Source organism: Rhinolophus sinicus, linkage group LG01 (genome assembly GCF_036562045.2).
Source record: "Rhinolophus sinicus isolate RSC01 linkage group LG01, ASM3656204v1, whole genome shotgun sequence".
NCBI lineage: Eukaryota > Metazoa > Chordata > Mammalia > Chiroptera > Rhinolophidae > Rhinolophus > Rhinolophus sinicus.
The window spans coordinates 108,420,846-108,436,471 of record NC_133751.1 but is presented as its reverse complement, the minus strand read 5'-3'; the positions used below and the strand labels follow the sequence as shown (position 1 = coordinate 108,436,471).

Genomic DNA, 15,626 nt, shown 5'->3' with positions numbered 1-15,626 from the left:
GATCTTAAGGGGAATGCTTTTAGCTTTTCCCCATTGAGTATGGTATTAGCTGTAGGTTTATTGTATGTGGTCTTTATTACGTTGAGATATGTTCCCCCTATTTCCACTTTGCCAAGAGTTTTTAATCAATGGATGTTAGATTTTGTCAAATGCATTTTTTGCATTTATTGATATGACCATATGATTTTTATTTTTCATTTTGTTTATGTGGTGTATAGCATTAATTGATTTGCAGATATTGAATGAACCTTGCATACCAGGAATGAATCCCACTTGATCGTGGTGTATTGCTAAATTCAGTTTGCTAATGTATTTATGTATTGCTTTTTAATGTATTGCTGAATTCAGTTTGCTAATATTTTGTTGAGGATTTTTGCATCTATGTTCATTAGAGATATTGGACTATAGTTTTCTTTTCTGGTAATGTCTTTGCCTGGATTTTGGAATCAGGGTAATGGTGGCCTTGTAAAATGAGCTTAGGAGCCTGCCTTCCTCGTGGACTTATTGGAATACTTTGAGGAGAATAGGTGTTAATTCTTTTTAGAATGTTTGGTAAAATTCACCTATAAAGCCATCTGGTCCAGGGCTTTTGTTTGTTGGGAGCTTGTTGATTACTGATTCAATTTCATTGGTACTAATCGGTCTATTCAGATTTTCTGTTTCTTCTTGATTCAGCATTGGAAAATTGTATGCTTCTAGGAATTTATCCATTTCTTCCAGATTGTCCAATTTGTTGGTGTGTAGTTGCTTGTAGTATTTTCTTATAATTTTTTGTATTTCTGTGGTGTCAGTTGTTACTTCTCCTTTTAGTGTCTGACTTTATTTATCTGGGTTTTATCTCTTTTTTTCTTGGTGAGTTTGGTTAAAGGTTTGTCAATTTCATGTATCTTTTCAAAAAACCAGCTCTTGGCTTCATTGATCTTTTGTATTGTTTTTTCAGTCTCTATTTCATTTATTTCCACTCAAATCTTTATTATTTCCTTCCTTACACTCACTTTGAGCTTTGTTTGCTGCTCTTTTTCCAGTTCCCTTAGGTGTAAAGATGGACTGTGTATTTGAGATTTTTCTTATTTCTTTACGTAGGCCTGCATTGCTATAAATTTTCCTCTTAGGACTGCTTTCACTATGTCCCATAGATTTTGGATCATTGTTTTTTCATGTTCATTTGTCTCAAGGTATCTTTTGATTTCTTTCTTGATCTCATCGTTGACCCATTCATGATTCAATAGTATGTTATTTAGCCTCCATGTGTCTGTGTGTTTGTTTGTTTGTTTTCTGTTTTTTTTTTTTCTTGTAACTGATTTCTAGTTTCATACCATTGTGGTCAGAGAAGACACGTAATATGATCTCAATCTTCTTAAATGTATTGAGACTTGTTTTGTGGCCTAACATGTGTTCTATCTTGGAAAATGTTCCACGTGCACTTGAAAAGAATGTACATTCTGCTGCTTTGGGGTGTAATGCTCGTAAAATATTATATAATTGTCATTATTTTGCAGAGGACATGATACTATATAGACAGAATACCAAGGATTCCACCAATAAACTATTAAAACTGATAAATGAATTTAGTAAAGTAGCAGGACACAAAATTAATATTCAGAAGTTGGTTGCATTTTTATATACCAATAACAAATTATCAGAGAGAGAAATTAAGAAAACATTCCCATTTACAATTGCATTAAAAAAAAAAATACTTAGGAATAATCTTAACCAAGGACGTAAAAAACCTGTATTCAAAAAATTATAAGACCTTGAAGAGAGAAATTAAAGAAGATACAAATAAATGGAAATATATACCACACTCATAAACAGGAAGAATTAATATACTTAAAATGTCCATACTACCCAAAGCAATACATAGATTCAATGCAATCCCTATCAAAATACCAATGGCATTTTTCACAGAACTAGAACAAATAATCCTAAATTTAAATGGACATAAGAGACCCTGAATAGCCACGGTAATCCTGAGAAAAAAGAACAAAGTTGGAGGTATCATGCTACCTGATATTAAATTATACTACAAGGCCATAGTAATCAAAACTGCATGGTATTGGCATTAATAACAAACACATAGATCAATGGAATAGAATAGAGTCCAGAGATAAATCCATGCCTATATAGTCATTTAGTCTGTGATGAAGGAGGCAAGATTATTCAATGAGGTAGAGACAGTCTATTTAATAAATGGTGTTGGGAAAACTGGACAGATACATGCAAAACAATGAAACTGGACCACCTTTTTACTCCATATACAAGAATAAAGTCAAAATGGGTTAAAGACTTAAATGTAAGATCAGAAACCATAAAACTTCTAGAAGAAAATATAGGAAGTCAAAAGTAAACTCTCAGACATTAACCTTAGTAGTATTTTTACTGATATATCTCCTTGGGCAAGGGAAACAAAAGAAAAAATAAACAAATGAATTACATCAAACTAAAAAGTTTTTTCATAGCAAAGGAAACCATCAACAAAACAAAAAGACTACCTACTGAATGGGAGAAAATATTTGCCAATGACACATATGATAAGGGGTTAATATCTATTATTTATATTAAAAAAAAACCACTCATACAACTCAACACCAACAAAACAAACAATCCAATCATAAAATGGGCAGAGGACCTGAACAGACATTTCTCCAAAGAAGACATACAGATGGCCAATAGACATATGAAAAGATGCTTAACACCACTAATCATCAGAGAAATGCAGATTAAAACCACAGTGAGATACCACCTCACCCCAGTCAGAATGGCTATTATAAAAAAAATCAACAAACAAGTTTTGGCGAGGATGTGGACAAAAGGGAACCCTCATGCACTGTTGGTGGGATTGTAAATTAGTGCAGCCACTGTGGAAAACAGTAGGAGGTTCCTCAGAAAATTAAAAATAGAACAACCCTATGATCTAGCAATTCTACTCTTGGGTATTTATCTGAAGAAATCCAAAACACTAATTCAAAAAATTACATGTACCCCTATGTTTACTGCAGCACTACTCACAATAGTCAAGATACGGAAATAACCAAAATGCCCATCAATAGACAACTGGATAAAGAAATTGTGGTATATTTATACAGTGGAGTATTACTCTGCTATAAAGAAGAATGAAATCTTACCATTTGCAATAACATGGATGGACCTAGGGGATATTATGCTAAGTGAAATAAGTCAGATGCAGAAAGACAGTTATCATATGATCTCACTTATGTGTGGAACCTAAAGAACAGAATAAATGAGTAAACAAAAGAGAGATATATTCTTAGATACAGAGAACAAACTGATGGTTGCCAGATGGGAGGGGTGTGGGCGGATGGGTGAGAAAGGTGAAGGGATTAAGAAGTACAAATTGGGAGTCACAACATAGTCACAGGGATGTGAAGTGCAGTACGGGGAACGTAATCCATAATGTTATCAGATCATGTAGGTGCCAGATAACTGGACTTATCGGGGGTTCACTTCATAGATTGTGTGGGTGCCTGACCACTGCACTATACACCTGAAACTAATATAAAATAATATTGAATGTCAACCATAATCATACACACACACACACACACACACACACACATCACGGGATGTAAAGTACAGCATAGGGAATACAGGCAATAGTATTGTAATAGCGCTGCATGATGTCAAATGGGTAGTAGACTTGGTGGGGTTATCACTTTGTAAAGGATGTAAATGTCTAATTATTATCTAAAACTAATAAAAAGAGAAAGAAAAATCACCTTGCCCAGCAGGGACCCGGTAGGGGGTGGGGTACAGGAGAGTCTCTCAGGGCTCACCTTCCTCATTATTTAGTAAAGACCATAAGCTCTGGTGTCCCTCACACCTTACTTAGCCAGGTAATGAAATCCAGCCTTTTCAGTCATCAACTGCAGCTCTTTCTGCCCACTATTTTTCATGTGGGTTTGCTGTGGAAGGTGGATTGAAAGGGGCAGGGGGCTCCATTGAGCAGTTGGATCATCCACTTTTCTTATTTTCCTTTCAGTTGAAGGCCTGAAAATGTTTTATGCGTTCTAAATCTAACTAAACAAACATTAATTTGTGCTTGTTCTGTGCAAGGTGTCATGCCCGGGCCTCCCAGTGATACCAAGTGAATTCACTCCACTACAGCGTGTCAGCGCCTGCCCGGCTGGTGCTGGCCCCACCTGGAGACGACCTGGGGCCGCATCCTGGGGAATGCCTTTGCCCCAGGGGAATCAGACAAGTACTCAAGTCACTAGGACACAAAACAGAATGAACTTGGGGATCAAAAGCAAGCCCAAAGCCATGGAGCCAAGCAGGGGGGAACAGCACTTCAGCCTTAGCCCCTGGAAACCTGAGGAAGGTAGCATCACAGAGGTTCTGCTGAGTGGGCGGGAGAACAGCGCAGTCACACAAGCAGAGGCAGGCAGGGAATCAATGGATGCATTTAGAAGAGCCAGTAGCCCAGTTGGTGGGAGCAGGTGACTGGGGATCTGGAGCAGGAAACCAGGTTGCACAGGTGCCAGGCAGAGGGGTCTGAGTGAGAGCTGCAGTTACAGCAGGATGGGCACAGGGGTGCCTGGGGGAGAAGCAGGAGGGTCACTGTGGAACTTGAATTTAGAACACTCCCTTTCCTGGGGCTGAGAGGGCAGCGGTACTACGGAAGCACACATGATGAGAGACCGGGCTGCTTAAGGCAGAAACTTCATGGACACTCTGGAACACAAATTTCAGAGCTGTCCAGGGGCTGAAGCACGGCAGTGGGAGCAGGGCCCTGCGGGAGTCAGGTCGGAATGGTCTGGAGAGCTTCCAGTCCTGAGCAAAGGGAGGGCTTTACATACATGCCCCTGTGCCCATGCACGTGGGCAGAGGGTGGGACATGTGACAGAGACTTGACACCCACGTAGACAGCTGCCTGCACACGAGAGAGATGACGTCCAGGCCTGACAAGAGCATCTTAAAGTCCAACCATGTTTCCCCGAAAATAAGACCTAGCTGGACCATCAGATCTAATGCGTCTTTTGGAGCAAAAATTAATGTAAGACCCGGATTTATCTTAATGCAATAGAAGACCGGGTCTTTATAATACAATATAATAATATAATACAAGATAATAATGTAATACAATATAATATAATACAATAATCTAATCTAATCTAAGACAGGGTATTATATTAATTTTTGCTCCAAAAGATGCATTAGAGCTGATGGTGCGGCTGGGTCTTATTTTCGGGGAAACATGGTAGCATTGTTTTCTATCACAAGTCCCATCGCCAGTTGTCCATGCAGGGGAATGGACTAGAGGTCACAAGGGGGTTGGGTTCTTCAGCCCTACAAGAACTTAAACACAGCCTTCTCTGCTTGAACATACAGCAGCTTTCTTCCTCGCTAAGCTCCTCCATGAGTCCTACTGGGACTCACACGGCTGAACCTTGCATACCACTTCTCAGTATTCTCAGGCATTCCTTATTCTCACCGTACAGGTCCAAGCACACTCTGTTCCCCCCACTGATATGTTTTTCCCATCCTTCCTCCTCCTTCAGGGCTTGGTTCCAACATCACCTGCCTCGCAAAAACACAACCCACCACACAGAACGCTGAGGTGGGAGTAAGGGGCAGGCGGGGAACATGGCACTCAAGCTCTCTTCAGAGCCGAAATCCTATCACCACATGGAGTCATTCACCCCACACACATCTCCCAGCACCCACTCGTGGTAGGGACGTGGCTGGGAGCCCATCCTGCCACCAGACATCCCAAAGAATTGCTCCCATCCCACACAGCCTGCCTCCAGGAGCTGCCTGAACTGAAAATCTTCTGGTCCTAGGTGGGTCACAGCCTAGGCAAACCAGGCCACCAGCAGCCCCTGACAGAGAGGAACAACCACTAAGCCGGCAAAACCGCATCAGAGAGAAATCAAAGCGCATGGTTTCATAGAAGCTGCCCATTCCCAAGACACAGAGGCAGCGACAGAGGCTGAGGACACATACCTGACGCTCCGGGAGCTTTCTCCTTCAGACCTGCAACGAGAGAGAGAACACATGCTTAGAATGCCAGTGCCCTTTGCTCCGGGAGATCCACACAGATGTCATTGTGCAGACATTGAGGTCCCCAGCTACACTCTCCAGCCTCAGCCAACTGGCCCCAGGCCCAGCCCCCAGGGTCTCACATTGCCCTTCTTTTGACCTGGAACTCCACCCTGAAAGTCACCTCCCCTTGGAATGAGCTTTAGGGCTCATTCCCTGCCCCCACCCCCCTTTATAGTGCCCATGACCATGACTGCAATTGTTTGCCCAGGAGCTGAACATCCCAGGAGCTAGGGAATAACCGCAGAGAGGGGCTGTGGTGCTGAACTACATGCGTGGGCTCTGGAAGACAACAATGACTGAATGAATGAATGAGTGGGGCAGTGTGCTGGCCTCACGGCATCCCCTAGGTGGTATCTGCAGTGTACTTCCCCACTACCAGCTCTATTTTTCAAGGACCCAGAAGTCAATTGCACTGCTTTACAAAGGAAACAAGCCTGAATGTCAAGAAACTGGAATAATTAGATCATATCAAGCACTTGAACTTTCAGAGAAATTGCAAAATACTCAGCACCCATCAAGAGCAATGCCTCGCTGCTCTGCAAACCAGGTGAAGCGAGGTGAAGGTGAAGGAATTCAGGATTACAGCACAAGCCGCTGAGCTGACGGCTAAAGGTACGGCTGGGCTTCCTGGGTCTGAAGGAACAAAGGCCTCTGAGTAAACACGTTCAGGAGTCTAATCCGGGCATGTCCCAAATTGGGTTTTATTGCCACAGAGCTTTAGAAATAAAAACAGACAATCCAAAGTCAGACAACTTTTCTTTTGGCAAGCTGCCTTTTCAGTAACTTTGCTGACTAGCTGCATGGCCCTGTCAGCCCCACAAACGTCAGGGGATGGCTTCTCCTGTGGAACCAACCTTACTGATCTTAGGAGGCCATCCTGTACCCTCTTCCTATGTCTGCCACTGCAGTGACAGATGTCATCCAGGTTTTCATTCAAACTAATTGATGGTCCAGAGCAGGACAGTTTCTCTAGGATGCCATCAAGGATTCCAAACACCCGCAGGTGTCTGGGGGTGCACGGCTCTCACCCCAGCCACACAATGACTGCCGAGGCCACAGGTCACTCCCTCTCACCACAGGAACCAACTGGGAAATAATACTGAAGATGACGACCATGGGAGACACTCCTTATTGGATCCTCTCTATGTGCTCAGCACTGGGCTGGGCCCTGACAAACCAGTAATTTTTGATTATTGATTTTCACAGCACCTGTCCCCACTGCATAGGTGAGGGGCCGGGGCTTCTGGAGGCTGTGTAAGTGCCAGCCAGTGCCAAGGCCCATGTGAACTCCAATTTGCTGACTCTACCCACTCTACTCACTGCTATGCCATCCTCCTGTCAACTTCGGCTGCCAGCTAACACACCCGACTCCTGTGAGAAGTTAGGTCAGAGGCAGCTGGCAGCAGGTGGTGGAAGGGGACACGGGCTCCTGACCTGGGTACTGCTTACCCAAGCACACCACTGTGACTTACACGGAATATATAATATATTTGGTCATTGAGAGGACCAAATTCTATTTCTCGTATATATTTGGTTTTCATCTGTGGTTCCTGGCTCACAGCATCCAAAACCCTTGGAATTTCTAGAGTGATAGGAACAATGGCAGCAGCTTTTGTTACATTTGGTCTCTTGTCCCCAATTCCTGAAAACACTTCAAGGCCATCAAGCTGAAATGGATGTCTTGTCCTTCATAATGAGCCCCTTTCCACCACAGCCGGGCTTGTGTTAATGAAGTGACTTTTGGAAAGCACCTAGCATGGGGGCTGGTTCCCAAGGGAACCAACCTTGAATAGAACGTTAGAACTTTCAGTCCCACCCCTAATTTCTGAGATGGAGACAAGGGATGGAGGTCCATTCAATCCCCAGTGGCCATGAGTTATTCAATCACACCTATATAATGAAGTCTCCAATAAAACCCAAACGGAGACGGTTCAGAGCATCCACACTGGGGAACCAGAACGCTTCCACATGGCACCATGCATGTGGTGCCAAACTCCACAGAACAAACTCCACAGGAACAGAAGTTCCTTTGTACAGAACGTCGCCCTACGAGGTCTGCAATTAAGTTCACGAACTTGTTGCAATGATGTTGCTAATTTCTTTTGATGTCAGAGGGATAATTTATTATGAATTGGTACCAACTGGACAAACCGTTAACCAAATTTACTATTTGGAAGTGCTGAAAAGGCTGCGTGAAAAAGTTAGATGACCTGAACTTTTCGCCAACAATTCATGGCTCTTTCTTGCATCATGACAATGCACCAGCTCACATGGCACTGTCTGTGAGGGAGTTTTTAGTCAGTGAACAAATAGCTATATTGGAACACCCTCCCTACTTACCTGATCTGGCCCCCAGTGACTTCTTTCTTTACCCAAAGATAAAGGAAATACTGAAAGGAAGACATTTTGATGACATTCAGGACATCAAGGGTAATACGATGACAGCTCTGATGGCCATTCCAGAAAAAGAGTTCCAAAATTGCTTTGAAGGGTGGACTAGGCACTGACATCTGTGCATAGCTTCCCAAGGGGAGTGCTTTGAAGGTGACCATAGTGATATTCAGCAATGAGGTATGTAGCACCTTTTTTAGGATGAGTTCACGAACGTAATTGTCCGACCTATGTGTCTCTTTTTCTAGCTGCTGACTTGTACCTTTTAATATCCTTTGTAATAATAAACTGGTAATTATACTGTTCTCCCTATTTTTGTGTATGTTTGAAGTACTGTTCCACAAGAAAAAGTTAAAAAAATAAAACATAAAAGTGAATTTTGGTGCACGCGGTACTGGGCTCCTGCCTGCTAAGTCAGGTGGTGAGCGGGGCACGTGATCAACTATGGCTTCTCTGAGATGGGCCTGGAGAGGATGAGCAAACCGTCTTCCTCACACAGCCACGTTACAAAGGTAGAGTCAGCTCATATCTATCGTCATGATCATGGCATTTTTGTCTGGGTGAGAGGCCCTTCAGAGCATCTCATGAAAGCCATGGACCTCACTCCAGAAAAACACACTCAGCTGCAAACCCAGTCATGGAACCCTGTGCACTGGCCACAAAAGAACAAAGCACAGACAGTGGCATTTGGGACAACTGGCCCTGATTTCCACAGCTTTTGTGTGCTTCCACCTGGTGTCTTAACCATTTGGGGCTGTGCTGGCTTGGGGAAAGAGCTGGCCAATACGCACTTCAAGGGCAAGGTGACCCAGCAGGTATGATCAAACAATACGGTGAACGCCTCTGCCAAGAGCCGTCAAGTTGATGTTAATTGTGTTTTTTTACCTTGATGGAATTGTGTGAGCTGAGTTTGCACCCAGGAACACTACAGTGAACTCTGAATATTATAAGGGCTTATTACAGCATTTAAGAAACGATGTGTGTAGAAAATGGCCTGAGAAATGGGCAAACGGTTTCATCCTCCATCATGACAATGCTTCGTGTCACATATCACTTCTGGTACGGTAATTTCTGTCAAATAGAAACATTATGGTGTGTCCTTACCCACCTTATTCACCAGATCTGGCACCATGTGACTTCTGGCTCTTCCCCAAAGTCAAGTGATTTGGGACATCAATGCAGCCACAACAGCGCAACTAAAGACACTCACGAAAGAGGACTTCCAGAACTGCTTCAGAAAGTGGCAAGAACAATGGGATAAGTGTGTTCAAAGTGAGGGGGAGTAGTTTGAAGGGGATTAATGGCAATGTGATTATTTTATTTTATTTTACTGTAATAATGTTTTTAAAATGTAAACATTCACCATACTTTTTTTATCACACTTCATCTAGCCTAAGAGATGGTGCCCAACATAAAAGGTGGCAGTGTTTACTGCAGCACTTGGCCTAGAAAAGAAGGGGTGTGTGTGGTCACCGGGGCCGGGAGGTGGGGGAAATGGGGAGATGTAGGCCAGAGGGTACAAAGCTATAGTTACGTAGGATGAACAAGTGTAGAGATGTAGTGCATAGCATGGGGATTGCAGCGAACACTGTATTAGATACTGGAAATTCGCTGAGAGTAGATCTCAGGTGCATGCACCCCCCACACACACACACACACACGGTAACTGTGAGGAGATGACACGTTAATTAGCTTGACTCTAGTAGTCATGTCACTATGTATATGGATACAAAAACATCAGGTTGTACACCTTAAATACATATTATTTTTATTAAAAAAAGAAAAAATGGTGATGTCTGTGATGTGAGTGGCCAGTCGCTGTACCTGGACTCTGTGACTTCCACAATGGCAGAGATGACACTTCTGCCAGGTTCAGGACTAACCTTTAAAAGACTGGCATCTTTTGCTTTCTGGCTCTTAGAAACCAGTCCCCATGCTGAGAGGGAGCCCATGCAGCCACATGGGGGAGGACCGAGGCCCCTGGCTGTCACCCCATCTGACCTCCCAGTATCAGCCATGTGAGCAAGGCCTCAGCCGATGTCACATGGAGCAGAGAGGAGGGGTCCCCCTGGGCCCTGCCCAAATTGTGAAATCCTGAGTACATAAATGATGATTATGGTTTCAAATCACTAAATTTAGGGGTGGTTTGTTACACAATGGGTAACCCAAATGCCGTCTCGCCTTTCACCCAACATGTGCTCCAATTTCCCAAATTCTCCTCACCCCGTTATGGACTGAATGTCTGTGTCCCCCCCAAGTCCATATGTTGAAGCCCTAACCCCCAATGTGGCTGTATCTGAGATGGGACCTGTGAGGAGATGCTCAAGGTTAAATGAGGTCAAAAGGATGGGGCCCTAGTCTGGTAGGGCTAGTGCCCTTACATGAAGAGGCAGAGACACCAGAGCTCACTCTCTCCACCATGTGAGGACATAGTGAGAAGGCGGCTGGCTGCAAGCCAGGACAGGAGTCCACACCAAAAACTGACCCTGTTGGACTTTGGTCTGAGGCCTCCAGCCTCCAGAACTGTGAGAAATTAGACCTATGTTGTCCAAGCCGCCCAGTCGATGATATTTGGTTATGGTAGCCAGAGCTGACTAATAAGCACTCTCTCCAGCCTAAAAGCCTTTGTATGTCCTCTTCCTCTTGCCTGAGATGCTTTCCATAGTTAGCACCTCCTGACCATCCGTCACTCTCAGCAGCTACGTCCCTAACTAGTGGGGCATCTCTGACAACCCTCCACAAATTCAGCCAGGCCTCCCTCCCTTTGAATCATGCTTCAATTGATGCCCACTTCCCCAGCTCAGCACAGGGCCTGGCACACAGAAGTGCTCCATTTTAGAAAAGATGGTGGCTTTGCCCAGGGAAGGTCAAAGCACCCCTTGACCCAGAAGTGTGCTCCTAGGTATAAACGCCAGAGAAGCATGTGGCACGGCCTGGGCCATGTGTTCCCGGAGCCTGAGCTGGAATGGGCCCAGTGTGCCCCACAGGAGAATGGATGAATGTGACCCATGCACACAAAGGGCACTCAACAGCCACCCCCAGGAGCAGGGGGAGTCGCCCAGGCAGCCAGTCCCCAAATAGTGCCCGCATTATAATCCATCTGGATGCAGGCACACAGGCAAACTCAAGGCCTCAGCTGAGAGGTGCCCACCGGGGAGTTAAACTGTGAGGCCCAGCAAGGACATGAGTGTCACAAAAGTCAGGGCATCAGTCACCCTGGGGCTTGTTGTCAGGAGGGACATCAGTGGCACTGGGCTGCTGGGAATGTCCCATGTACTGACTAGGCGGGTGAATACAGGGTGACTATAGCAAATCTTTAAACTGTGTGCGTGTGTGTGTGTGTGTGTGTGTGTGTGTACACTCACACACACGTATGACTATATAATTTGTATGTCTCCTCTGTGTATAAGCCACAATTTTAAAGTGGAAAAAATGAGCAGCTGTTCAACAAAGCAATGAATTACTATTTTAAAAAGGAGAACAGAGTCTAGTCCCCACCTTGCTCCTCAAACATCCAGGCGGACGGCCCAGGCCTCCCCTGACAGTGCCCAAACTCCATCCCCCACCCCACCGCATACCATCCCCGCACTCTCTCCAGTAGCAAATGAGTCGAAAAGCAGGTAGTTCTCAGCACCGTGTTCCCATTGCCTGAATGCAAAGCCCTGCTCTAGAAGGACACTGGACACCCTGTCCAGCTGTCCCAATGGGCATCAGTGCATGCCAACACAGGTCTCACTGCCCCCACATTGGCAGGTGATACAAGACCAGAATGGGCAACAGAAACCTGTGCTATGTCCTTGCCCAAGGGACAGAGACAAAGGGCACAGCAGCTTTCTGTCCAGTGGGAGACTACACAGCCATATTCAGGAAGGCTGAAGCAAAAGCACACCAAAGATGGCTGGGGTGTTCTATCCACAGGAGCAGCAGGAGAGTTCTTGTCCTGTGCTTTTCCTTTCCATTTTATCATAGCCGTGACAGAAAAGAAAGCAGGTAGGCAGGGTAGTGTGTGTGTGTGTGTGTGTGTGTGTGTGTGTGTGTGTGTTTCAATCTTAATCTCCATCTCAGTCGCTCACCCTGGGGAAGCCGGCCGCAATGTCCTGTTAGCAGTCCTGTGGAGAGGCCGTCTTGGTGAGGCCCTGACACCTCCTGCCATCAGCCACATGCATGAGCTTAGAAATAGATTTCCCAGGTCCTCAGATGAGGTGGCCCCAGCCAACATCTTGAACATGACCTCCCAAGAGACGCTCAGTCACAACCACCCAGCCACGCTGCTCTTGGGTTCCTGACCCAGAGAGAATGAGACAATAAACCTTTGCTCCTGTAAGGTGCTGAGTGTTATGCAGCGACAGATGACAAACACGAATTCCTCCTCAGCGCCTTTCCATCACATCACCCTGCTTAGCTGTCACTCAGTGCCACATGAAGCGGTCTTATTTAGGAATATTTGCTGTCTCTGCCTCCCTCATTAGGAGGAACTCCATGAGGACAAGAGATTTGTTAGGTTCAATGCAGAGTCCCCAGAGCTAAGACAATGCAGAGGCACAGAGACACGGCAACACCAAAAGCCCCGTCATTCTGGACACCCTGTGTCTGAGAGACCAGCAGACATGAGGGAAGAAGCATGGACCCTGAGCCAGACCATCCTGGTGCCAGCCCAGCTCCCCCCGTTACCGCCTGCCTGGTGACCTCAGAATGTCACTCAACCTCTGTGAGCCTCAGTTTCCTCATCTGTGGATTGGGGATGATAGTAGCAATTAGCCCCCAAGAATGCTATAAGGAGACAAGGCACACACCTGGCACATTGTAAATGAGTCAGTAAAGCTGCCTCTCTCACCGCTGCCTGAAGGTGTAATTTGAGGATGTGAGCTCCCTGCCACTGAGCGGCCAGGCTGCTGGGCAGAATCCTGACGACACTGGCTGGAAGGCAGAGTTCCACAGCAGACGATGCACCCCTGCGCCAGCAGCATGGGGCCTTGCCCGAGCAGGCCCCAGGGAACATTTGCTGCGTGAGCTCCTGACAGAGTTGGCGCAACCCTCATGTGCCAACAGCAGCACGTAGCAGAGTCCACTTGTATACAAGGACGGCACATTCAGGGGATGCCGTTAAATCCCATGGCGTATCATCACTGGTCCTAGGGCAAAAGCAGCAATAAACGATGCAGGGAGAAACAGAGAGGGGTCGGGAAGAACTCTGGAGCGAATGACACCTGTGTTCTGGTCATGGGGTCAGCATTGGGGGAGGCAGCAGGTGTCCGGGAGCGTCCCGCTGCCCCCTGGTTTTCTGCCGGTAAGGACCAGAACCAGGAACAGGACGACCTTTCAAACTGGCGTGAACAGATGTGAGGTCACAGAAGCAGCCCTCACACCCATTAACCCACTGCCCAGGTGACTGTCCCCAGCAGGTCTTCCAGAGCCAGGATGCCTAAACGTGGGTGCATGCTTAGGATATAGTGCCTTAGTTTGGGCTACCCCAGACACACCTAGAGATAAGGATTCTGGTGAAAGGATTTTATGTGGTAGGCAAAGGCAAGAGGGTAGGGAAGTGAGAGGAGGAAGAAACAGTGGCTAATACTGGCAGTTATCAAGCAGCCCACCACTGTGGGAGCCAGTCACTGCTGGAGCCATCACTGCGGAAACCTGCCACTGTGGCCACAGGAGTGTGGGCCACCAGGGAGCACTGGGGGCCAATGCAGAGCAGTGCAGAGCTCTCCCACCCAAGGGGTGAGGCAACCGGGGTGCTGGCTGAGTTCATTCCCAAGCGAATGGTAAGTCTCCACACTTCAGCCTGCCACACAGGCGGCCAAGGGGTCTCCAGCAGTGAGGAAAGTCCCCAGGCAGAGCAGTGCTGGCAGTTGGAAGTGGGGTCGGTGTGCACTGAGGAGAGCAGGGCACTCTGACAGCCAGCTCTGCCTGGACTAAAAGACAGCCTGCTGCGGTCCTTGCTAGAACACAATGGATGACTGAATTCTCATGTGGCCTTCAAACGTTCAAGGGTGCAAGTGATCGTTTTGCCACGCTTATTTCACTTCTCTGGTAGATCTTGTAGACTGACTTGTTCAACCTGTGTGCCAAACCCTGCCTTCCATGACTTGGGATACAATAGTCTATGGAAAACTGAAATCTACATTTCTCAGACTCCCTTGCAGCTAGGGATCTGCAAATGGCCTCAGCTCCTCTGGACAGATGCCTGCTTGAGATTTAAGATGTGAAACTGAGTGACACAGGGTGGTGGAGGGATGGGACTCCTGGCTGGCAGGGAGCAGAGGGGCCTGCTTTCCCCCCAGAAGCAGGCTCTACTGTCTGGGCTTGAGAGTCACAGGCAGTGGGGTTTCCATGGCAACTGTCTGGGGTTGAGTTAGGTGATTCTCCAGGCTATATTGACCCTGGCTATGAGGCATCCAAGCTTGGTGTCCTGGAATCTCAGTGCTAACACTCTGGAATAAATCCCCCTTCTGCTCAAACCAGAAAGAGTGGATTCTGTTGCCTATAACTAAGCACTGTGACTTACAAATTCAGATTCTGAAATCATCTCTATTGTTTTGCTTGGGTGAAGAAATACAGAAAAGCATAAGAAAAACAAGTGAAAATCATCTGTAATCATACCACCTGGAGGTAATTGCTGTAACGTTTGTGCATATTTCCTTCTGGGCTTTGAATTCTGTTTTTATAAAATGACACAGTTTATATTATTCTGTGCCAGTTCTACTCACTGAATATGGATTATAAACATGTCCCAATGGCCTTGTCCATGATCCCTTTAGCTCCCTAGACCCAATCGGGTTCCTCTCTATCCACTATTTTTAAAAACCACGTTATTGAGTTACAATTGACATACAAAGAGCTATATATATTTACTTAATATATAGAGCTTGATGACTCTAGAGATAAGTATACAGCTGTGAAACCATCAGCAGTCTATGCCATATACATATCCATCACCTCGAAAAGTTTCTTCTACATTCTTTATTTTTTATCATTATTTTTGTGATATTTTAGTATCATTATTTTTAATTATCATTATTTTTGCGATATTTATGATGATGATGATGATTTTAGCCAAGTTTAAGACTATAATACAGCATTGTTAATTATAGGCACTATGCTATAACATTAAATCTCTAGGACTTACTCATCTTGAATAACTGAGACTCTGTACCCTTTGACCATCACCT

The 15,626-nt window shown here is 45.6% G+C and overlaps 1 protein-coding gene across 9 annotated transcripts in view; it reads right to left on the bottom strand.

Moving 5' to 3' along the window:
• The window catches only part of IQSEC1 (IQ motif and Sec7 domain ArfGEF 1), a 489,184-nt gene that overhangs the window by 333,371 nt on the left and 140,187 nt on the right, over window positions 1–15,626 (bottom strand). For 8 of the 9 annotated variants that reach the window (XM_074334136.1, XM_074334125.1, XM_074334147.1 and 5 more), the window contains exon 2: window positions 5,965–5,994. The exons of the other annotated variant lie outside the window; for it this stretch is intronic. In XM_074334136.1, coding sequence (XP_074190237.1) covers window positions 5,965–5,994 — 30 coding nt within the window. The remainder of the gene's footprint in view (window positions 1–5,964; window positions 5,995–15,626) is intronic. 9 annotated transcript variants of the gene reach the window in all.